The sequence below is a fragment of the Anabrus simplex genome, chromosome 2 (assembly GCF_040414725.1).
Source record: "Anabrus simplex isolate iqAnaSimp1 chromosome 2, ASM4041472v1, whole genome shotgun sequence".
In the NCBI taxonomy this organism is placed as follows: Eukaryota; Metazoa; Arthropoda; class Insecta; order Orthoptera; family Tettigoniidae; genus Anabrus; species Anabrus simplex.
In genome coordinates, this window is record NC_090266.1 from 866,544,504 (window position 1) to 866,569,666 (window position 25,163).

The 25,163-nt window shown below is 41.9% G+C and overlaps 1 protein-coding gene across 5 annotated transcripts in view; it reads left to right on the forward strand.

Moving 5' to 3' along the window:
* The first annotated feature begins 24,205 nt into the window (after positions 1–24,205).
* Mi-2 (chromodomain-helicase-DNA-binding protein Mi-2 homolog) overlaps positions 24,206–25,163 on the forward strand; it is a 743,946-nt gene continuing 742,988 nt past the window's right edge. For all 5 annotated transcript variants that reach the window (XM_067141602.2, XM_067141598.2, XM_067141599.2 and 2 more), the window contains exon 1: positions 24,206–24,377. In XM_067141602.2, coding sequence (XP_066997703.2) covers positions 24,338–24,377 — 40 coding nt within the window. In that variant the 5' untranslated portion in view covers positions 24,206–24,337. The remainder of the gene's footprint in view (positions 24,378–25,163) is intronic.

The window sequence follows — 25,163 nt, forward strand, 5'->3', positions numbered from 1 at the left end:
GGCAAGTTGTTGTGAAGTAGATCGAGGCGTAGTAGGATGGGAGGATGTGGTTGATTCATGACTTGAGGAATACGAGAGTAGATGAGTTGATGAGAAATGTTGGTAATAAGGGAAGCCTAAAAAATTAGGTTGGATTTGAGAAAAGGGGTGGTTGAGTAGGCTCTGAGGGTAGTGTAAATTTAAGAAGCTGGTATATTGTTTAAGTTTATCGTGGATGGTTGAAATGGCGCTTAGGTGGAAGAAAAAAGGGAAAAAAGTAGTGAGAAGACTGAGTGAACTAATGGACTTGGAACTGAGAACTGTCTGTTTGTGTGTAAATGAGGTGTTAAAAAAATTATTGTTCAAGTGTATTTGTGTAAGGAGGAAGGACAAAGAAGGTGTATGTAATAGTAATTTAGGTAGATTAAGTGGGACTGTAGTAAAGGAGAAAATGTTGGCAGTATGGAAATTATTTTATTTATTTAATCGTATGGTGATTTTATACAATATATATACACAAGACAGAATCAAACTTTAAAGTCCATCCTTCTCAACCATTCGGATAAATCAGGTGTGAGAGAGAACAAATCATCAGGAGTTCCAGGGTACGAATGAAGAGGACATCGTTGGGCCAGGTGCTCAATTGTCTGTTCTTCCAGGTTACCATCACACATTGGTGAACTGATCCAACCCCACTTATACCTGAAATAATTGGAACAATTATGATATTATAAAAGTAGGTCAAGAAAATTTAAATTGTTGTAGATGCCTTGATGAGGGTTGTAAAATGATGGATTCTTGATGTTTATGTCCTAAGTTCAATAAGATGGAAGAAATAGGATAAGTCTAACGGTTTGATGTGTGTAAGTGTGGTGCTGTAGATTGAGAAGACTGAGTGAACTATAGGACTTGGAATGGAAACTGTTTGACTGTGTGTAAGTGAGGTGTAAAAAAAATGTGCCAAATTGTTTTAGGTGCGCTGTTGAGGGATACTAAATGGTTGTTAGTTGATGTTTAAGTCTTAAGTTTAATAAGGTGGGTAGTGAGTGGGAGTAGTGCGAGAGAGGAGAGGATGACGTATCAAGGGAAGAGGGAGGGATGGGAACTTGACCCATCCCAAAGAAGTTAGGCTTGAGCATGTCTGCACGGGAAGAAAAAGGAGAGGGAAGGTAGTGAGCTGACAATGGAACAGAGTAGGTGTGACGTACATAGCAGAAGTGTGTGGCAGGCCATGTGTTGGGTCTGGTTTCCGCCAAGGTGGCTTGTCACACATGGTAGGGAAGGAATACAGTGTCAGCAAGTGTAGGTGAGATATGAGATCAGTTCTCACGTGGCGAGGCTGGTGGCTGCTGTCAACGGGTTAGTGGCCATGTATTCCATACCAGGGCTGACGCAGCGACCAGTCTACTAATTTTTTTAGGTGGTAGGTAGGAGTAGGGGATTAGGGTAGTTTGTAGTGCGGTGGCTTCTTGCACGTATGCTGGCTATCCGCGTACGTGTGGGAGGACACTTAGTAGATGTAGAGGTAGATAATTTAGTTAAGTAGTTTTAGGAGAGATGTAGTGCCTATTGTTGGTTTTTTTTGTTTCGCTCTGTCTGTCTGTCTGTCTGTCTGTCTTTATTACCTGTAAGCCGATGTTGTACACTAGGCTGGGTAATAAAGATATGTATGTATATATATGAAACGGCAAGGAGTAGGAAGGAAGCGGCCGTGGCCTTAATTAAGGCACAGTCCCAGCATTTGCCCGGTGCGAAAATGGGAAACCACGGAAAACCATTTTCACAGCTGCCGACATTGGGATTCGAACTCACTTTCTCCCGGATGCAATCTCACAGCTCCGGGCTCCTAACCACACGGCCAACTCGCCCGGTTGAGCGATGTTAGAAACAACATTTCTTTATGCGGCCAGGCCCTGTAAATAGTGTGAATATGTCGCTTATAGGGTCAGTTGGAGTGTGTATTTCAATGGGCTTGGCAGATTAATACGGTATGTAATAACACCTTCTGGCTATGTGAGGAAATTAGCAAGAAACTACCTCACTCCTCATTTCCTTAGTACGCATTTTCAGTGAAAACTAGCCAGTTTATGACAGCTGATGAAGCTGTTGAGCATCTAACAAGCCTTCGGGCTTAAGACTCGACATATATTGTTCATCAATGAATTCTGTATGGTTGGAAGGCGGAGGGGGGGGGGCATACGATTAGGCATGGCCCAAGATAAATTCCTCAAATATGACCTTGACCTTGGACTCTTCTCTCGACTTCCCGATCATAAGAGAAGGGATGAAAAATAATTCAAAGTGAAGGTAAAGGAATACCTACTAAAAACTTATAAAAGAGTGTGATTATGGAGCTAGTCCGATTGATTGTTTGTGTGTGTTAAAAGTTTACAACTTCGGTTTTCAATACAGTAGTCCTATTGATAATCCAGAGCCTGTTTCCAGTCATTCGACCGTGTCAGGAATGGAATGAATGGAACCCTCATCTAGCGGCGAGGATAGGAAATGTGCTCGTTGCCGAAGCATGTCCGCACTCCTCTGGGCCAATGATAAATGACTGACAGATGAAATGTTAATGGAGAGTGTTGCTGGAATGAAAGATGCCAGGGAAAACCGGAGTACCCGGAGAAAAACCTGTCCTGCCTCCGCTTTGTTCAGCACAAATCTCACATGGAGTGACCGGGATTTGACCACGTTACCCAGCGGTGAGAGACCGACGCACTGCCACCTGAGCCAGGGAGGCTAAGTCCTATTGAGGAGCAAAATTTACTGCTCAGCTACGAAGGTAGATCTTGGGTATAGAAAATTAGCCTCAATCACTTTAGATATTCAGGCACAAAATATAAATTTATGTGAATTTTGTGAAATAAAAAATTTATCTCGGCTTTTCTTCAATTTGGAAGAAATATTTTGTTATCCTTGCTGCTGTTGCTCCTGTTGCGTTTTTCATGTAGTATTTTTCATGTAAGAGGCTTCGAACATCGTGGTCAACAGCATGAATAACTATTCAGTAGAGTTAAACATTAAAAGAAAAAGAATCCGAATATCAGAAATAAGGTACTGTCTCAGAATGTACTTGAAACGAATTTGGGATTTAATATACAGTATATATCCCCAGAATAGCTTAAAATGGTGCCGGAATTCGAATGAAGTTTCGGTTTGTTACTACCTCCTAGTCTATCATTATTTCCCTTTAGGCGAGATCATTCAGAGTTTAAGAATACAGTAGTGGGTAGAAAGTTAATTACTTTTTAAAGAGTGAAGCTAGACTTCAGCGTCAAAATATACATATATCAGGCTACGGGGATTGTAATATATAGAAATAAGTTCCTCTTCTTTTCTAATGACCGATTACGGCTGAAATTTTCTATAGTATTTGTATTCCTTGTCATCTCGGGCCTGGAGACCGCGCTCCACACAGGATTGGGGGTCGGGAAAATCACCCGGCCACTAGATCACTAGCCTTATTCTACATAATTATAACGCAGACCCCAAGTACTCGGGAAAAGGCTAAGCAGTAGAATAAGAAGAAGAAGTTATAGAGTTTAACTTATACATTCTTGAAGCAATAGTCACTCAGCCGTACGTCGAACAATGAAAATCCACAGCCTGTTTCGAGTAATTCGACCGGGTTAGGAATGGAATGAATGAAGCCCCATCTAGCGGCGAGGATGGGAATTGTGCCGGATGCCGAAGCCTGTCGCACTCCTCTGGGGCAATGATTAATGATTGACGCATGAAATGAAATGATACTGGAGAATGTTGCTGGAATGAAATATGACAGGGAAAACCGGAGTACCCGGAGAAAAACCTGTCCCGACTCCGCTTTGTCCAGCACAGATCTCACATGGAGTGACCCGGATTTGAACCACGGAACTCAGCGGTGAGAGGCCGGTGCGCTGTCGCCTGAGTCACGGAGGCTCGCACGACGAACAATGCAAATGCATAATTTGATAAGAGTGAATTGTTACCAAACTTGAGCGCATGTTTCATTCTTCCCGCACTTTGTGGTGATATCTTACATATTCTTCACTTGATAAGCTTTTAGTGTACTATATTGTAGCATAACTTTTAATTTCCTTCTTTTTATGACTAATGCCACCATCCTATAACCAGCGAGTTGGCTGCATGGTTTGAGCCGCATAGCTGTTAGCTTGCATTCGGGAGATAGTGGGTTCGAACCTCACCGTCGGTAACCTTGAAGATAGTATTCCGTGGCTTCCCAGTTCCTCACCAGACAAATGAATTTAAGCCACGGTTGTTTCCTTCCCAGTCCTAGCTCATTCCTATCCCATAGTCACCAAAAATCCTGTATGAGTTGGTACGACGTTAAACCACTAAACAATAAACCCATCAGGTATGAATCAAAGCTCTAATAGAACGTCAACCGTTCTTTTACTATAAACAGCATGTTTTCACTAAAGTTCCTAACATCAAGGTCACTCACTACGAGAGATTTCTGTGATCATAGTCAATAATCCTAGGGTTAGAATTAAATAAGATTTAAAGGTTATTTCTGTCTTTACGCTCACGAGCGGATATGTACCCGTTGGTATGTATTGTTGAAATCGCACTTTCAGTAACTCATAGAAATCTTGGAAAACTATCTTCAGGGCTGCTGACAGTGGGTGTTTATTATTATTATTATTATTATTATTATTATTATTATTATTATTATTATTATTATTATTATTATTATTATTATTAACATCAGCTCTGTATTATATAATACATTACTATATCCACCTCAGTATCAGTAATGCAATGTGTTGATCATCCCTTCAACTGAAATCGGTTTCAAGGCATGCTAAATTGCTAGAATTGCCCAGAGAGCGGGTTCTTTTAATATGCCAGTAAATTTACCGAACCGTTGATCTCACATTCAAACATTATTACATGTCCTCCGACTGCTCTGGGTTTCAAATGTAAGCATAAAAAATGAGCACCTAAAAAACTTCGCTACTTAGTAGTCACTTCGGCCAACGCAACGTTTCGCCGCTTCAAAAGACTTCTATTAATACGTGCCAACGCCAAGCTAGTATGTGTCATGATTGACCAAATATTTGTTGAAAAGAGTACAATAGCACACTGGCGGTGTTGTTTGAAAATAAGTTGGCATGATATCTGGGATGCTCAAGTTGAGGAACAACCGGCCGCGTGACGCTCAACAGGAGACCATAGGAACAACTGGCGAGAAGAGATGGTTTCGTTAAATCAATCACCAGATTTTAGGTTTTTATTGCGACAGATCCAAACGTCCGATTGTGCTGAAAAATCCACTGCCAATGCGTTATTTCCGAGCATGCACTAAATCTGCTTGTTTCCTACACAGTGACTCATGTAGCGACATTTCCCACCCGCATCTCCTCAAGAAACGTAAGTAAGTGCAGAACTAAGACTACGTTACGAATACGGGATATCTCCGGAAAATAGACCAAACGTGAAAATGTACTCATCTTCCAACAACAGACGTCGAAACACCAAGGCTTTTCATGGAACACGAGACCAAGTAAAAGAAGGTTATTTCGTTAATCACTGGTTGGAGAACTGTAATTTATATCGACATGTGTGATTGTTACCAGTAGGGACACAAAATAAACGATGCTATAGAAAGGTGGAATAATCGTATTACTTTGGGAATAGATAGATAGATAGATAGATAGATAGATAGATAGATAGATAGATAGATAGATAATATATGTATTCGTAGCGAACTTCTGGCTTTACGCCCTCTCTTACATTTCACCACTTACTTTAGGATGTACAACCTTAAAATTAATTATATAATAGAAATGTCCGCATCTGTGGTGTAGTGGTTAGTGTGATTAGTAGATCTCGGATTTTTAGGCGCTAAAATTTGTATTTTAGGTGCCTGAAATAGGCTCACACATATGTAAAAATTGGTTCTAAAAATATGTTTTAGGCAGCTTCAATTTTACGTATTTGAATAAGCACTTATCAATTAAAACACCGTTTTTATTTTTCTAAATTGATAATAACTCTAAATGCAAACAAGTAATGAGGCAATAACATGCTAATACAATATTTCACATACACAATGGTTCACCACATTTTTGAGTTTTTATCTCTAAATAATTAAAACATTGAATTACAAGCACGTTATTGCCCATAATTTGATGCACAGTAAATCACTAGCACTTTTTCTAGATTTTCTGTTGTGAACTAAACCGCTTGTCTGGCAACACTAGCTTGCAAGCTGAGAAAGTACGCTCAACGTCAACAGAGGTTACAGGGCTATATTTGAATTTTGGTACAAAACGTGGGGAGATGTCACATTCAACGTTAGTTTTGCCAATCAAAACATCGGCCACAGCACCAAGCGTTGACAGTCCTTGGTTCTTCTGTACTAAATGATTAAGCTTGTCCCGAATTAAATCCCCAGCGGGTCCCGGAGCTAAGCTGACTTTTTCTTTCACCTCTTCTAACAAATCCAATTGTTCGTAAACAGGTTTCCCGGAAGACTCTAGTGCAGAAGAAACAGGGACCAAAAAAGTATAATGGGACCTGATCCTTTAGAACATTTTTGGTCGAAGTGATGCACATGGCATCTTCATTTAGGGCGAGAACAAAACTTCTGATTGCATCAAAATGTTCGCTGTAGTACACAATGGCCTGAAGCATAGTCCCCCAGCGCGTAAGGATGGGTTCTGGTGGCAGTGGAAGATCAGGTAATTCATTGCGGAACAACTGGATTCGTGTGGGAGCCTTTACAAAAATGTTCTTAATGGTGATCATCTTCTTGACTCGAGGAAATTCGGCACGTATCTGCTCATCCACGCGATTCAAAGCATGAACAAGACAAGTGGCGTTAATCAAAGCAGGGTAAAAGACTTTCAGCAACTTAACAGCAGCAGCGGCTGCATCAGTAAATATAAGAAGCACCTTATTTTCGTCCATATTATTGGGGAAAAGCACCTTGAGACCTTTACTTACAAACTGATCAACTGTCTCCTGATTGGTTTTAGTTAACTGTCTGCTACAAATCAAATATGACGAACGCGGCGTGTCGGGATCTAATTTTCCGACTATCAAATGGGCAATATAACGACCTAGAGTGTCAGTAGTCTCATCGACAGAGATCCAGATGTATGAGTCTATTATATCTTCCCTTATCCGCCTGACTGTGTATTCTAAAGAGTGTCCAGGTAGATTTTTCTTTAAGTTGATTCGGATGGAATGTTCCGATGACAATATTTTTGTAAAAAACTTTTGAAGGAAGGATTTTCAAGTGAGTTGAAGGGAATATTTGCCGACACAAGAGCTCTGCATAAGTCGGCATGGAATTTGTCTTTGCTTCCCTTATTTAGCGATTCCGTTGTTAATAATCTTTGTTTAAGATTTGATTTTCTTTGCAGATTTTCCTGATGTTTAATTCTCTGGACATGCTGACTAAGATGCGATAGCTTTCCACTGGACATCTAGAAACAACGATAACTATAAATAGTCCCAAATATTGTGTAAACCGTGCAAGTATATAGGCCAGATAAAAAAATATTCACAGAAAACTATTCAAATTCATAGGGCCTTGTAGCGCTTCCCGATCCCTCCAGCAGACATGCACCCTTGACCTTTAAGTGCCGGGCTGAGTGGCTCAGACGGTTAAGGCGCTGGCCTTCTAACCCCAACTTGGCAGGTTCGATCCTGGCTCAGTCCGGTGGTATTTGAAGGTGCTCAAATACGACAGCCCCGTGTCGGTAAATTTACTGGCACGTTAAAGAACTCCTGCGAGACTAAATTCCGGCACCTTGGCGTCTCCGAAGACCTTAAAAAGTAGTTAGTGGGACGTAAAGCAATTATTATATTATTATTATTATTGACCTTTAAGTGACGCAGAAGAGGTAATAATTCCATGTGACTATTCCTATCCTGGTCCAGCCTTTGTAAGACAGACCCTCCAACGAGGGTGGGCGGCATCTACCGTGTACAGGAAACTGCGTGGTTTGTAGTGGACGATAGTATTGTGTGTGAGTTTCAGGAATGTTTCGGACAGTACAAATACACAGTCCCCGAACCAGGGAAATAACCATTTAAGGTTTAAATCTCCGATCTGGCCGGGAATCGAATCCGGGGCCTTCTGAACCGAATGCGACTATGTTGACGATTCAACTAAGGAGCCGAACACAGTAGAAGTGAATTTAATTCATTTCTTTTCCTGTTTTGTTATGTTCGGTTAGATTATGTTGGCGAACATTTTTGTTACTACCGGTACTGATGCCCACGCATGGCTGAATTCCGTGTTTTCCCTCCCTACGTTTACTGCATGCTTATCAAAAAAGTCATTGCTGTATATATTTACAATGTGTATAATCTGCCATACACTTCCTACAATTGATAAAAGTGCATATCTAATTTTCTTACAATTTCCACCTCGTAATTTTAGGTTCCCTACGGCAGCATGATATTTCCATTTCTTCAATACGTTTGTACAATCATTCCTCTTATAAAACCTGCTTGAAAATTTGCCTTTCTCCGAAATGAATAGACCTTATAGTACCACACAAACATGGCCAGTTTTTTTTTAACGATTCGATAAACAAAAAAATCGAGGGATCGGGAGGCGCTACAATCTTTCTTTCTTTCTTTCTTTCTTTCTTTCTTTCTTTCTTTCTTACCCTCCAGGGTTGGTTTTTCCCTCGGACTCAGCGAGGGATCCCAGCTCTACCGCCCCAGGAGCAGTGTCCTGGAGCGTGAGACATTGGGTCGGGGGATACAACTGTGGAGTATGACCAGTACCACACCCAGACGGCCTCACCTGCTATACAGAACAGGGGCCTTGGTTGCGGCCAGTATCCAGTATTCGGGAGGTAGTAGGTTCGAACCCCACTGTTGGCAGCCCTGAAAAGGGCTTTCCGTGGTTTCCCATTTTCATGACTATCGCGTCCAATCTTCCCATCCCCCACCAAGGCATTTTTTTTTTTTGCTAGTTGCTTTACGTCGCACCGACACAGATAGGTCTTATGGCGACGAGGGGACAGGATAGGGCTAGGAGTGGGAAGGAAGCGGCCGTGGCCTTAATTAAGGTACAGCCCCAGCATTTGCCTGGAGAAGAAGTGGGAAGTCACAAAAAAACACTTCTAGGATGGCTGAGGTGGGAATCGAACCCACCTCTACTCAGTTGACCTCCCAAAGCTGAGTGGACCCCGTTACAGCCCTCGTACCACTTTTAAAATTTCGTGGCAGAGCCCGGAATCGAACCCGGGCCTCCGGGGATTGCAGCTAAGCACACTAACCACTACACCACAGAGGCGGACTGCGCTACAATCCCTAATTCATATTTACTGTTACACTTCATTTAGTGTATGTACGCTGAATTGATGTGTAAAATGTATAAAACGTAATACAACAGAGAGATAGAACACCTACGTATTAAGTACGACACTCACACCAAAGTATGTACTTTAGAGTGAAATATAAAACAAATTTCACTTACCTCTGCTGCAAACGTCGCAGAATAAATTTTTTCCATCCGACGTGAAGTGGGGAAACTCCTGTAACCACTGTTTAATTAAGGATGTCTTGGAAGCTGCCACTTTCGGCATAATGCACACACTGCACACATATCCTTCGCCGTCCAACGGTTTTTCTACACCGTAACTCAGGCACGCAGGGCATTCCCTGTTAAAAATGTGTTCTGACTAGGTGGACAGAAGAAATTCCGAGAGGTATCACCTCAGGGGGAGCTCATCGTCAGTCGTACTGCACTTCCTCAGACGACCGTAACACCACTCTTCGTTATGCATGGCTATCAACCTTATCGTCCAGCTACCTCTACAGCAACGGCCACGACAGCCACTACCACCACCGTCACTGACTTCAGTCAAACAGCTGCAGCAGCTTACCACTCAGCCGTACAGTCTAGTTTTGCTGCCCCTGATTACCAGGCCAGATTTCTTCCCACGACAACAGCTTCGCTGGGGGACAACACTACAGTTCACTTCCAGTTTAAGAGGTTTTCTCCACAGTCTGCTCCGGAGGAAGAACAAGCCCCACGACGCCTTAGTCTGGACCCGAAACCTGCACCATCGACAGACAATACAAGTGCGCCTCCGCAGTCCATGGCCGCCATCAATCAGCCCATTTCTGCCAATTCTCCACCCACCACCACTACCCCCTCTACACTCGGTCTTTCATCCGTATCCGGCACAAGACGTCCCATCGTTTATTCCCGTTTGCTTCAACCTACCCCCTCAGAAACGCATTCATTTCTACTCTCAAATCCTGCCCCCGAGTTCCAGTGTCCCAGCGCTATTTTCTCCACCCTGCTCAGATGTAATATGCGCCGTGAGGATATAGCGGGCATCCGACGAACAACAACTGGAGTCATCATTCAAGTTAATGGGGACATCGCGGCCACTCAACTCACCACTGCAATAGGAGCTCACCAACTTGTATCAACTACCCCTTTTCAACTCCTCTCTCCTCAACCCATCAAAACTCCCCCGTCCCCACCACGCTACCGCCTTCTCAGCTGTGTAATACGAGATGTTGACCTCTCAATTACGGAAGAAACAATAATCTCCGAACTTCACGCGGAAGGCATCCCAGTCAAGAAGGCATTCAGAATCAAGAACTCCACGGGTCCCACCTATATGGTGAGAATTCTTCTGCCATCGCCCGAAGATGTCGACCGTATTTTGGCCAGCGGGGTCTCTATACATAGGCACCACCATAAAGTGGAACCATCTCGTGCCCCACCACCACAAGCCATCCGGTGTGAGCGCTGTCTCATCTACATTAATCATACCACCATTCAGTGTATCGCCAAGACTCCTAAATGTGGACATTGCAGTCAAGATCACTTTACACCCCGGTGCCCCAACACGCATCAACCCCCGCAATGCCATACCTGTGGAGGTAATCACGCAGTGTATTCTCGACGCTGCCGTCGCCGTCCTGCACCACCTCGAAATCAACCAGAACTCATAGCCCCTATCAGAACCACTGATCCACCTACGTCACCTACCCGTTCCCTCTTCCAAATACCTACAGTAGAGGATCTAATTCGTTTTGTCACCATTTCATTACTAAATATCCATCCCTACAACCGTCCCTTAGTCCTCACTCACTTACAAGCCGCAGCAAACCAAACATTCAATCTTCATGTTCTTACCACCCATTCCGACCTAAATTCGCACTTCCACTTTACTCCGTTAGAAACCCTTGTCTGAACACATCCCCAGCCCCCTCAGCTCCTGCACCCACATCCTAGCATCGCATCCTCCCCAATATTTTTAATCATTGAATCCACTTACATCCGGTTAAATGTCGTCTTGTGAGTGCATCACGAAATTAATGTTACTCTTCACATATTGGCCCCTCTACCTTCAGAAGAGATCATCATGGCGAAGGAATCAAGGGAAAATTTCTAATCAGTACTGTGTTAAACTTTGGAACTTCATACATGACTCTAAAGATAAAACTCATTAATTTATGTTAATATCCCAAGTACTGTCAAACTGTAAACCGTATTTAAAAATCGATGTACAAAAAATAAATAAATACAATATATATATGCCCTCCTCCCCCCAAAAAAATTATATGCCCTCCCTCACAACAAAATATCCTTCCTTCACCCACCTTCCTTTCCCATTATATTTAATCCTTGCACACATCCCCGATAATTAAATACCGTCCGCACACACCTTCTAACTCCATACATCAAACTACCCTCCTCCCCATACCATCACTCCTTCTCCATCCTGCCGAAACTCCTGGCCAGAGTGAAGGCGTTACCTTCAGGGTGGTCCGCCCCTCCCCTTCAGGGAGGGGAATGAAAACTAGAAATAGAATAGAATAGCACACACTGAGCAAACGGACGCTTTGAAAGTTTCTCACAGAATGGAATGACAAGTTTCGTTTCCAGCAGGTCAATGGACACTGTCCCCCACCTCGTGACGCACAGACTAAGGGACAAAGGGAGTATTTAAAGCGGAAGGTTCTTAAGGACTTCCGGAGAGTGGTAATTGGTTCACAGCTTCACATTTTGTCTGAAAAAAATTTCAAGAATATACTATTCAAGATACTGAAAACGAGTCGGCAAATACGAAGTACGTCCAGAAAGGAAGTTCCGTTTGGTAATAAAACTAAATTGTGTACAGATACAGAAAAAATATTTATTGCACAAAATTCTACAACTCTTAAACTACTTTTCTACATAACTGCCGAAATTTTGCAGGCATTTGTCATAGCGGGGCACACGTTTTTGTATACCTTCTTCATAGAAGTTTGCCGCCTGTACCTTCAACCAGTTGGAAACATTTTCTTTCAGCACTAATTGTAAACCTGCGGTTTTCCCGGATCTTGTCATCAATCGCGTGAACCAGTTCTTCTGTAACCAAAGATGGACGCCCACTTCGTTCTTCATCGTGCACGTCACTACGTCCTTCATTGAACTGACGGACCCACCTTCTCACCATTGAATCACTCATCGCATTTTGTCTGTAAACGTCGCAAATTTGCCGATAAATTTCAATTGGTTTCACTCTCCTAGTATTCAGAAAACGAATCACAGATCTGATTTCACAAGCGGCGGGATTTTCAATCAATACCGACATTGTAAACAAGCACAACAAAGCGTACGTGGCTGACAGCGATCTCAAAATGGCACACGCTTCTTCTTGATACAGAGCGTCTACCGTGCTTGTGCGGACCTGCGATCGCAGCGCTGCAGCGGAGATAAATTGAAACGGAACTTACTTTCTGGACGTGCCTCGTATTTAAGTTTCTCCGACTGAATTAAAAGCGTTTTAATCGATTTATGGATAAAATATAGCAATTACAGGAATATAGGCAAAATAGGTTCTATCGCCAATTTAGGCATTTTTAAGCATTATAGGACCATCGTTTCTAACCTTATAAATACATGAAACATGTAAATTCAACTTCATTTTAAGTTATCTCTAAAGGAACGAAATAGGTTTTTGCCCAAAGTCCGAGGTCTAGTGATTAGCTGCCACTCCCGGAAGCGCGGGTTCGATTCCCGGCTCTGCCACAAAATTTGAAAAGTGGTACGAGGGCTGGAACGGGGTCCACTCACCCTCGGGAGGTCAACTGAGTAGAGGTGGGTTCGATTCCCACCTCAGCCATCCTGGGAGTGGTTTTCCATGGTTTTCCACGTCTCCAGGCAAACGCCGGAATGGTATCTAACTTAAGGCCACGGCCGCCTCCTTCCCTCTTTGTCTATCTTTTCCAATCTTCCCATCCTCCACCAAGGCCCTTGTTCAGCATAGCAGGTGAGACCGCCTGGGCGGGGTACTGGTCATCTTCCCCAGTTGTATCCCCGACCCAATTTCTCACGCTCCAGGATACTGCCTTTGAGGCGGTAGAGGTGGGATCCATCGCTGAGTCCGAGGGAGAAACCAACCCTGGAGGGTAAACAGATTAAGAAAAAGAATATATAATAGAAATAATAACACATTGTAAAAAATTAAATAATATAGTAGTACTATAGCAAAAAATAAGAGACTAATAGAAATAATTATAAACTACTACGTATAGAATGTACATAACAAAATAAATGAAAATCATTACAATCGCTAAAATAATAATAAAAATAAGGACTTCAAGTATAAACCTGTAACTAGCAAATATATTTCTATTTTTTAATATACCTGTTCACTCACTCATTTATACTTCACTATCAGACAAGTCGGCTGAATGTAATCAACAAGTGATTTCGGTGAAATGAAATGGCGTATGGCTTTCAGTGCCGGGAGTGTCCGATGACAAGATGCCAGATGCAGGTCTTTTGATTTGACTCCCGTAGGCGACCTGCGCGTCGTGATGAGGATGAAATGATAATGAAGACGACACATACACCCAGCCCCCGTGCCAGCGAAATTAACCAATTAAGGTTAAAATTCCCGAGCCTGCCGGGAATCGAACCCGTGACCCCTGTGGCCAAAGGCTAACGCGCTAACCATTTAGCCATGGAGCCGGACAGTGATATCGGTAATCCATCTTAAATTTCCAGTGAGAACACACATTTCTAATGTTAGCGGGTAGAGTATTTCACAGTCTACCGGCAGTATACGAAGAAGCGGTCGAGTGCCTAAATAGACTGAATTCTTTGATTCGTACCTAGCCCTCGGTTTAACCACTTACTGCATACTTAACGGGAGAAGTATGATGCAGTGTACATCTGTATGAACGAAGAATGTTGAACTTGGAAGGAAAATTAAGATGAAGTGATAATACTGTATAACGCTAAATTAAATATTACAACCGAGCAAGTAGCCGCGCGGCTTGGGTCACGTAGCTTTCAGCTTGGATTCGGGACATAGGGGTTCGAACTCCACTATCGGCAGCCCTGAATATGGTTTTCCGTGGTTTCCAATTTTCACACCAGGCAAATGCTGTGGCTGTACCTTCCTTCCCACTCCCAACCCTTTTCTATCCCATCGTCACCGTAAAACGGTCGGTGTCGATGCGACGTAAAGCAAATCGTTAAAAAAATACCAAAACCTTTGCAGAGAGTAGTCTTTAAAACCCATGTTATATATCCAAATCAAGCCATGAAAATATGGGATACAAATATATACTAAATATATGACAAGATCTGAATAGACACGCTAACAACTTCTGCTAGCCGTAAGCCTGGACAAAACGTGAAGGAAAACTATTGCACAAGTTTATTCTCTTTAGTATTCAAGTACATCCACGTGGGATATATCACAACGTGAACAACATAACACGCAATGGGCTCCGAAATGTCGCAATGCCATTGGATTTTCCAGTATGCTCTGAAAAAAATTGAAGTATTTCAATGTCGAGAGGGAAAGAAGAAAATGGCCTGATATAAAATGGGAAACGATGAAAATCCATCCTCAGGGCCCCCAAGAGCAGGTTTTGAATCTACCATATCACGTATACAAGCTTACAAATACATGACCCTACCACATAGCCAAATTCCTCGGTATATGATATTATTATTATTATTATTATTATTATTATTATTACTATTATTATTATTATTATTATTATTATTATTATTATTATTATTATTATTATTATTGCCGGGCAGTGTGGCCACGCGCGTTAACACGTTATGGTTATGGAGTCAAGCTCTGCATTCGGGAGACGAGTGGGTTCCATCCCCACCGTCGGCTTTCCTGAGAATAGTTTTCTGTGATTTCCCATTTTCACTGCAGGCAAATGTCGGGAGTGTTCCTATTCATCGGCCACACCCGATTCCTTCCACCTCCTTACCCAATTTCATTCACCATCATTAATTTCATCTTCACTAGCTCCTCAACTGATGTCGGCAACAGGAAGGGCATTCAGCTGCAAAACATGCCATATAATTTCATCTCACATCATCCCCGACGCCGTATCAGGAAATGGGGCAAAGGGTTAGACATTATTATTTCTTTCTTTCTCCGTTAGGGTCTTCTAGGGACCACGAGACAATTTCAATGCTTCATCCTTTGTTGTTCCTTTTTTCTCCCTCAATACTCTTTCATCTGCTCACCAATGCCTTCTTTCCCTCTCCTCGGACCATTTTGAGTCTGTTTTCTTTTCCTCTCGACCTTGGAATCTTTCCATTTTTAACGCTTTATTTCTAAAAATTTCTCTCTCTTCTTCTTCTTCTTCCCTTGTATTGTTTCTTTCCAAATCTTTCTTGACTTCATGAATCCAGATTGTTGTTGTCTTCTTGTTCCAAAGATATTTGAAGATCTGTTTGCTTAATTTGTTGTCATCCATTCGTATAAACGTTCAAAAAATATCACTCGCCTCTTCCGCATTGTAGGAATATCTATTATGTTTTCTATGTTTCCGGTATATTTCATACCGGGCGAGTTGGCCGTGCGGTTAGGGGCCCGCAGCTGTGAGCTTGCATCCGGGAGATAGTGGGTTCGAATCCCACTGCCGGCAGCCCTGAAGATTTTTCCGTGGTTTCTTTCACACCAGGCAAATGCTGGGGCTGTACCTTAATTAAGGCCACGGCCGCTTCCTTCCAATTCCTAGCCCTTTCCTATCCCATCGTCGCCATAAGACCTATCTGTGTCGGTGCGACGAAGGCCACTAGCAAAAAAAAAAAAAGTATATTTCATCATTACTTCTTGATTTCCACAGTTCTGTAGTTCTTGGCGGACCGAGTATTTTCCGTATAATTCTTCTTCTTCTCCCTATTTTTTTTTGCTATTTGTTTTACGCCGCACCGACACAGATAGGTCTTTGGCGACGATGGGATAGGAAAGGCCCAGGAAGTGGAAGGAAGCGGCCGTGGCCTTAATTAAGGTACAGCCCCGGCATTTGCCTGGTGTGAAAATGGGAAACCACGGAAAACCATCTTCAGGGCTGCCGACAGTGGAGCTCGAACCCACTATCTCCCGATTACTGGATACTGGCCGCACTTGAGCGACTGCAGCTATCGAGCTCGGTATTATTATTATTATTATTATTATTATTATTATTATTGCTCTAACATGTAGGTCATCAGCCTCTAGGCCTATCTGAAGTAGGCCTGGCATATTGCGTTACGTCGTGCCGACACAAATAGGTCTTATTGCGACGATGGTATAGGAAAGTGCTATTAGTAGGAAGGAAGTAACCGTGGCCTTAATTAAGGTACAGCCTTAGCATTTCCCTGGTATGAACATGGAAAAACACAGAAAACCATCTTCAGGGCTGCCGTCAGTGGAGTTCGAACCCACTACCTCCCGAATGCAAGCTCGCAGCTGCGTGCCCCTAATCGCACGACCAACTCGCTCGGTATACATGTATGTATGTATGTATGTATGTATGTATGAATGTATGTATGTATGTATGAATGTATGTATGTATGTATTAGTTACGAAACCAATTTCCCTATGCTGTACTGTTCGTTCTCAGGTTTAGTTGAGGAAGGCCTAAATCAGGAATTAAATTCCTAAATGATCAGGTGCGGCCTACGGTTTTTCATTTGAATTTTTTGACTAATAGGCCACTCACTTATTTCAATTTTGAAATGTCATTTATCCCATTTGAACGTATCCTACTTCCGTCGTCAAACGTGTACTATTTCACAATATGTCCTCACCTCAGGGCAAAACCATTTCGTAGCTGTTCAAGTCGCAATAAATGCCTCTAGCTATCTGCATAATGGAGTGAATGGTCTTGGTACCATCCTAAAAATAGAGGGTGATATTCCGCAGTAAAAAGCTGCTCCGGGCCGAGGCATCTGCGTAATCTACCAACCTGTATTTCCCTTTCGATTTCACAACACCACAACTGGTAAAACCGACAAAAGTGCAGCGTAGTAGTGTGTAACTTACGGGAAGAGTGTGGAGGGGCACAGCTATTGTTTGTCAACACAGGTACCGTGTGAGGGTTAGGTTGTAGGGGAGCTGCGACGTGTCAGCTGCATAGTCTTTCTGGACTTACTGCAGTGTAAGCTTTCCGAGTAGAAAAGCATTTCCACGAAAGCTATTTGAAGGTTGCTGTACAAGACTGCCGAATTAAGCATGTTTGCCCCACTATCGGCAGCCCTGAAAATGGTTTTCCGTGGTTTCCCATTTTCACACCAGGCAAATGCTGGGGCTGTACCTTAATTAAGGCCACGGCCGCTTCCTTCCCACTCCTAGCCCTTCCTTGTCCCATCGTCGCCATAAGACCTATCTGTGTCGGTGCGACGTAAAGCAATTAGCAAAAAAAAAAAAAAAAAAAAAAAAAGCATGTTTGAAGAATGAAGACACTTCATTTTCTCGACCTATTTGTCGGATTTTGAATATAAATACACCTCAGTACTTACAATGTCGATTATTCTAAAGCTAGGTATAGAAAATACTGTAGTTCCATTAACAAAAAACAACAAAGTTAGTACGGTTATCTCGGCACATATCAACAATCTGGAAAAGTACTGCAAGTTCGACTATGAGCCCTTGTTAACATTACTAAGAGTGAAAACAGATTTTCGACATTTTTTTTTGCAGTTTATGAGTTATTTGAGGCGAACATCTTAGCTGACACCCTGCATTATTCAAGGCTGGCCTCGTGGTGTAGGCGTAGCATGCTTGTCTGCTACGCAGAGATCCAGGATTCAGTTCCCGGCCAGTCCAGGGATGTTAATTCTGGACTGAGGACTGGAACAAGATTTACACAGCCTCGCAATACCAGCTGACGAGCAGATGATACGAGAGACAGTGGACCCGATCGTGAAAATCAAACAATACGGTTGAGGTTGTCGTTACGTTGACCCCGTGGCTCCTGAATATCTGCAGGCCATTTGCCTCAGCAGTCTTGGCAGGCAAAGCCGTTGGCCATGTTTTTTATAAAATTATTTGTACATTGACATAAACTGGAAAAATAATGTTTTTGATTGACATATCATATACAGTACTCTACAATAACCACAGGTGTACCTTTTTAATGTATTGCCTAATTGTAAGTGTTTTATACACAGTACTTTTTTTCTGAGAAAATAATAATAATTGGCTTTATGTCCCACTAACTACTTTTCCGATTTTAGTATACGCCGAGGTGCCGGAATTTAGTCCCGCAGGAGTTTTTTTACGTGCCAGTAAATCTACCAACACGAGGCTGACGTATTTGAGCCCTTTCAAATACCACCGGACTGAGCCTGGATCGAGCCTCCCAAGATGGGGTCAGAAGGCCAGTACCTCAACCGTCTGAACCACTCAGCTCCGCGTTTCTGAGAAAACTATTTAGAAAAGACAACTAGAATCTTTCAACTGCCCGGTTCCTTACCTGAATGGTTAGCGTCCTTGACTTCGGTTCAGAGAGCCCTGGATACGATTCCTGGCATGGTTGGGGATTTTAGCTGCATCTGGTCACTTCCTCTGACTCGGGGACAAGTTGTTTGCGTTTGCCTCGTTACACAACTCTTCATATAAACACAGTGCATTATACTGTCAGCCACCACACAGAAAACACACACACAACAGGGAATACATCCCTCCACATAGAGATGGCGTCAGGAAGGGCATCCGATCGTAAAACAGGTACACATCCACATATGTATGATACAGTTACCCATCCACGATCCCACCAGGGTGTGGGAAAAGCGGCAAAAGAAGAAATAGAACCCTTCAACACACAACTGGCTGCGTGACATACAGTAGTTGAAAATGAACTTGTCTTCTACAATCATGGTTACGAGAACTAATTCCGTCGCAGTCGATTGCTGTTTAACTGTGTTTGAGAGTATGGTTACGAGAACTAGTTCCGTCGCAGTCGATTGCTGTTTGTGTTTGAGTGCATGGTTACGAGAACTAATTCCGTCGCAGTCGATTCCTGTTTAACTGTGTTTGAGAGCATGGTTACGAGAACTAATTCCGTCGCAGTCGATTGCTGTTTAACTGTGTTTGAGTGCAAGAGACCCATATCGTTGGATTTACCGGCTCATTAAAGAGCCCCTTGTCAGGACGTCTCCGTAAACTGATAGCAACTGACAGGACGTTGCACTCACAATATAGTATCAAATTGATTTCTCTAAAGAACATGAGAGCATCTTTATTATTATTATTATTATTATTATTATTATTATTATTATTATCGAGCGGATTGGTCGCGTGTGTTAACGCGCTACGGCTATGGAGCCAAGCTGTGCATTCAGGTGACGAGTGAGTTCGAACTCCACCGTCGGCTCTGCTGAGAGTGGTTTACTGTGCTTTCCCATTTTCACTTCCAGGAAAATGCCGGGAGTGTTCCTACTCATAGGCCACGGCCAATTTCTTCCACCTCCTTACTCAATTGTATTCATCATCATTCATTCCATCTTCATCAGCTCCCCAGTTGTGGTTGGCGTGAGGAACGGCATCCTGCGGAAAAACATATGCCATATAATTTTGTCTCACCTCATAACCGACTCCGTATCCTGAAACGGGGCCAAGAGGTACACATTATTATTATTATTATTATTATTATTATTATTATTATTATTATTATTATTATTATTATTATTATTATTATTATTATTATTGCAACTCAAAGTGTGAAAAGACACGGGAACTACTGTATCCATCCTTTCTTTTTAACAAGCTTAATTTAACCAGATAAATTCGCTAGTTGACATCAACATCACAAAACGAAGTTTCCTTTACCTCTCAAGAGGCTCTGAAGTATGATGGTCAAAGTAATAGTAGAAGACCAAAAGCATGCGAAGATTCACCCACATTAGAACAGGGTCACGATTGTCGGTATTAATCGAAGATTCACACAAACACAGCGCTATGCCATTGGAAGGAATTCGAGAATCAGGAATGCCCACTCGTAGCGTAACTGAATTGGTGCCCGCCTTCAGTGCTCAAGATTGCGGGATCGAATCCCGGCGCAGTCTATTGGCATTCAAGAGTGTTTAAAAGTGAGAGAATCGAATGAGTTAATTTACTGATACGTTAGAGAATCCCTTTTCAGGACTGAATTCGGGTACTTCGTCGTCCTGCGGCGTCGCAAAAGACGACAGCAACTGACGGGACGGAAGCCACGTAATACACCAATATTCATCTCTCTAAATAATATGTAGAGCAACATCGTATACACATGACACCTCGTAGGAACTTCCTTAGCTATCCCCCAAAATATCACAACGTATAAAGAAGCGGAAAATTGAACTTGTATACAGTTGTTCTTCGTGTCTTCATCCGGACACATAAGCAGAAGCGAGGATTTAAGATAGTAAGAAATAGTAGAACTGCTTTGGAAGATTATGCTCTTTGACGAATTGCAGAACCAGACCTGACCTGATACATTCAAAATTAATTTTAAAACACGATATTCAGTCAGTTGGAAGACTGGCCAGCCTACACAAGCAAAAGAGGGAGGCGAGAAAAATTTTCATCCAAGTATGTATAATGTCTCGTAACCAAGCACTGTTCAGCTGGTGGTTAATATTCTTACTTAAATATTTGGATTTCCCTGAAGGCCTATTTTGTATTTTTGTTGTAGTTCTTACAGCACTGAGCCTCCTCACCATTTTCATCCCCTTCGACCCCTGCCTACCTCGCATAAAGGTAACTGAAACTCGTGCTGCAACAGTTGTCAGTTTTCTCAGCTAGAATGAACAAGTTCATTTGGCAATTAATTTGCTTGAGATCGATCAAGCCATTAAGTACTCAATTTTGAGCTCATTTTCTAGGAAATAATGTTGACACAACAGAGTCCTAATATCTATTTTTGGTCGTTGAGGCCAATCAGAATACACAACCGACTGTGTTTAAAGCAAGGCATGGCTCTCTTGTGCAGAGTGTATTCTTCGGTATTTTCTCAACCTTTTTAAATAATTTTATTGAAATTTCCCAACCGGGCGAGTTGGCCGTGCGGTCAGGGGCGCGCAGCTGTGAGCTTGCATCCGAGAGATAGTGGGTTCGAACCCCACTCTAGGCAACCCTGAAGATGGTTTCCCGTAGTTTCCCAGTTTCACACCAGGCGCCTTAATTAAGGCCACGGCCGCTTCCTTCCCATTCCTAGACCTTTCCTATCCCATCGTCGCCAAGAGACCTATCTGTGTCGGTGCGATGTAAAACAAATTGAAAAAAAAAGAATTATTCCCACTCCATTAGACTATCTGTTTTACAATAATATTGTAGTTTCTTTGCTAGAAAGATGTTTGACCCAGTAGAATTAAATTGGTTCGCCGAAATAATTCTGAGGGTATGGCTGTAATAACATTTGTGGTGTTAATGTTGTTGCTTCTTACAAAGGCGTTTTATACATCTTGGTAATGTACATAGAGCACCGAGCTCGATAGCTGTAGTCGTTTAAGTGCGGCCAGTATCCAGTATTCGGGAGGTAGTAGGTTCGAACCCCACTGTCGCCAGCCCTGAAAATGGTTTTCCGTGGTTTCCCATTTTCACACCAGGCAAATGCTGGGACTGTACCTTAATTAAGGCCACGGCCGCTTCCTTCCCACTCCTAGCCCTTCCCTGTCCCATCGTCGCCATAAGACCTATCTGTGTCGGAGCGACGTAAAGCAACTAGCAAAAAAAAAAAAAAAAAAAAAAAAAAAAATCATAGAGCATATAAAGCCTGTCTGATGTAACCTGTGTGGTCGCGGTGTATTGTATTATCTTATGAGAAGGAACGGGCATAGCCTACATATTATGTACCATCCCTGTAGTTGAAATAGCGAAACCCTGAACGTTAGAACTGCCCAGGCTGACAGCAAGCCGTTCCCTCAAACAAGTGTTGAATTCCTGACAGAGTTCGGAACCATAGGGGAACTCTGCTCTACTAATCTCTACACCACGGTCGCGATTCCGTAGTTTCTCATTTTCACACCAGGATATTTTTGCTGCGGTCTCTCCCTTCGCAGTCCCAGTCCTTTCTATTCAATCGTCGCCAAAATCTGATAAGAGTGACCAAATGACCACTACATAAACGGAGGGCAATGAGCCCTGAAATGTAGGGCACTTTATCAAGCAAAAACCTTTTACCTCGACCACTACCTGTCGTCGTTAAATGAGTTGCTGGTTTGTTCAAGAATACACCATGCTGTTTTCTTACCATTATGTGACTATGTAGTCATACTCCTCTGCTGATGTGGTTTTTGACTGTAAATAATTATTTTTCAATACATAATTATACAGTTTTGTGTATTCAGAATGTTTCAAATTGTATTATTACGAGTATCAGTCGATTTGGTAGATGTTAAAAAGAACAACCTCTCCTCATTAGCATTATGGCCTGGTACTGAAAGTAAATACTATCTAAATTTCAGGAATTCAGAATACTGCTCAATATTTGTCATACATTTTTTTAAAAAGTCCATTTTCCCTCACATGTTAAATTCACTGTTTCAGTTTTGTTTTTATCTAAAAGTATAAGTTTTAATTTGAAAAAGAAATACTAAATCTTCAAATGGAGGATATTTTTGCTCTTTTTTCCGTACTCCCTAACACAGGGTCGAAAAGTAGGACATATCGGGAATGTGCAGGACGCCTGGTCATTTTATTATCTGAGTTTGTGTGACTTTAAGCCAGTAGAATTTTTTTAAAAGTAGTTGAATATCGATTAGAAATAGTGTCCAGATGGCAGTAGGGACATTGATAATCTCAAGATGATCTTTACCCATTCATCTTCGGCTTAATCATGATTTCCCACTTCTTAAAAGTACGCGTATATCCAGTAATCCAACATCCAGCAGCTGGTTTATAAAAGCCAGCCTCAGTGGCTCAATCGATTGGACCTTGCCCTCCTGTTCGCGGGTTTGATGCGACACTTTTGTCTCGTTGGCTTCAAGCATGTTAAACAATTAATGCGGGACAAAATTACGCCACTTCACTAGCTGAAGGAACGTTAAAACAAATAATTTTATTAATTTATACAACTAATGATACAGAAAAAATAATGGAAAAGTAAATAAAATAAGTTAAAAAGTATGGAACAAGATGACTGATGATTCCTCATTCTCAAGAATCCGAAAGTCCCTTATAGCCACTTTTTGGATAAGATCGACAGGGTCAAGAGAAGAGCTATCATGTAATTAGGACGTTGTCTCATCCAGCTTATATTCCTCATTAGACCATCTAATTTGAAAGGAGATTTAGTATTTAATTATATTAAAAAATATATATTTAGACGCTCGCACAAACCTAGCAACTCGGAATCGCGATGCCCAGACGCTTCCAATAAGTTAGCTTCGAATGCGATTACGCAGAAATTTATATCGGAATCGATAGACCTAATTGAGGACTGGGAGCCGAAGCAATGAACCTACTACCCAAGATGGATAAAAGATAGTTCGCTGTCAGCGGTGAAGAGCTACTTATAATTTAAAACTCTGTATCGTGTGCGATCCTCAAGACAGTCAGTATTTGTGTAGAATGCTAAATCGTCAGTTACATTAATGAATTGATTTATATAAAAAAAAAACACAGTAGAAACATAAGCGGAGGAAGCACCCGTCGGGTGAACCATTTTCGCTCGAAATCAATCAATGTTTGACCTAGCCCAGGAAAAAGAGTGCTCGCTGGTGGAGGGGGGTAAATTGCAGTGTGAAAGATAAACGCTTAATTTGAATAATGCATTTAATTGTCATTAATTAACGATATACAGCGATGTAAAACTGGGAGTTCTAAAGTATTCTTTTCATATATATCGAGGAACGCCGAACAGGAGTGAGCCTTTCTTTAAATTTGTGGAAAGAAAGCTTTTAGTATTTCGAATCCCCTCTGGTCGCGCCTCAACGTAAACCCTGTTCTGTTATATATACACAGCGCGAGCGCATGCGCATATCAGTCGATACTGTGCTTCCTTCAAGGTGCTGAAGCGAGTGGTCGGTCGTTCAGGAATGACACTTTACTGCTCGTTATATGGTATTTTATCGTTAATTTCAAACTGTAAAAACTGGTTGGTGTAAATTGCTATCCAGAGAGTATACTGTGCACTTGTTAATCTAATGATGGCTTCAGATGATCTGGAGGACGATTCATTCGCAGGTAAGCAGAGCCATGCTTTTGTGTTTTGGGAGGTCGCATCGTCGACATAGCTCGGTGGAGCGGGACTTAGAAATCATGTGCTCAAGTTAATTTAAAAATGCTGGAATCTGTGCGTTGAAGGTGGTTATTTCGATTGATACAATACTTTGCGACATTTATATTACCGAAAAGAAGAATGTGTGTTTTATTATTATTTCATATGTATCGAAATATCATAAAGAAGAATTGCGGGTGAGGGGGGAGGGGGGGACGTTATTATTTTTCTGACAGCCGCGCGGGCTTATACTGACCCTTTAACAAAATGGAGGCTATCAAACAAAGAGCTTGACACAACTGTTTATTAAAATAAATCCAATGTTAAGGAGTTGTAACTCTCTTTAGTCCTATTGTAGTGCCCTGTCTTACCAGTTGCCTTAACCTTAAAATCGCAAACATTTTTGTTGGTTACTGGCAACGATCACTCGAATAGAGAACTAGTTTATTTATATTATTGTTTAATAGAATGCATTATTACTTCTTTCATTCATTATTTTTCACTTGTATGTCAGAATTGATGGACTTCCTTCCTTTTACAAACGTGTTCATTGTTTATTTACATTGTATAACGTAGGTGTTGCTTGCAATGCCACTTCATTCCTTAATTATGTTTGTGAGTTAGATTTTTTTAAACGTATCCTTGTAATAATTGAATGCAGAAGTAATCTTTATCATTAGCATTTTACAAATAACATCAAAAATATATTTATGCAGATCTTGTAATATCTTAAAAGTTTAATAGCCTACCAG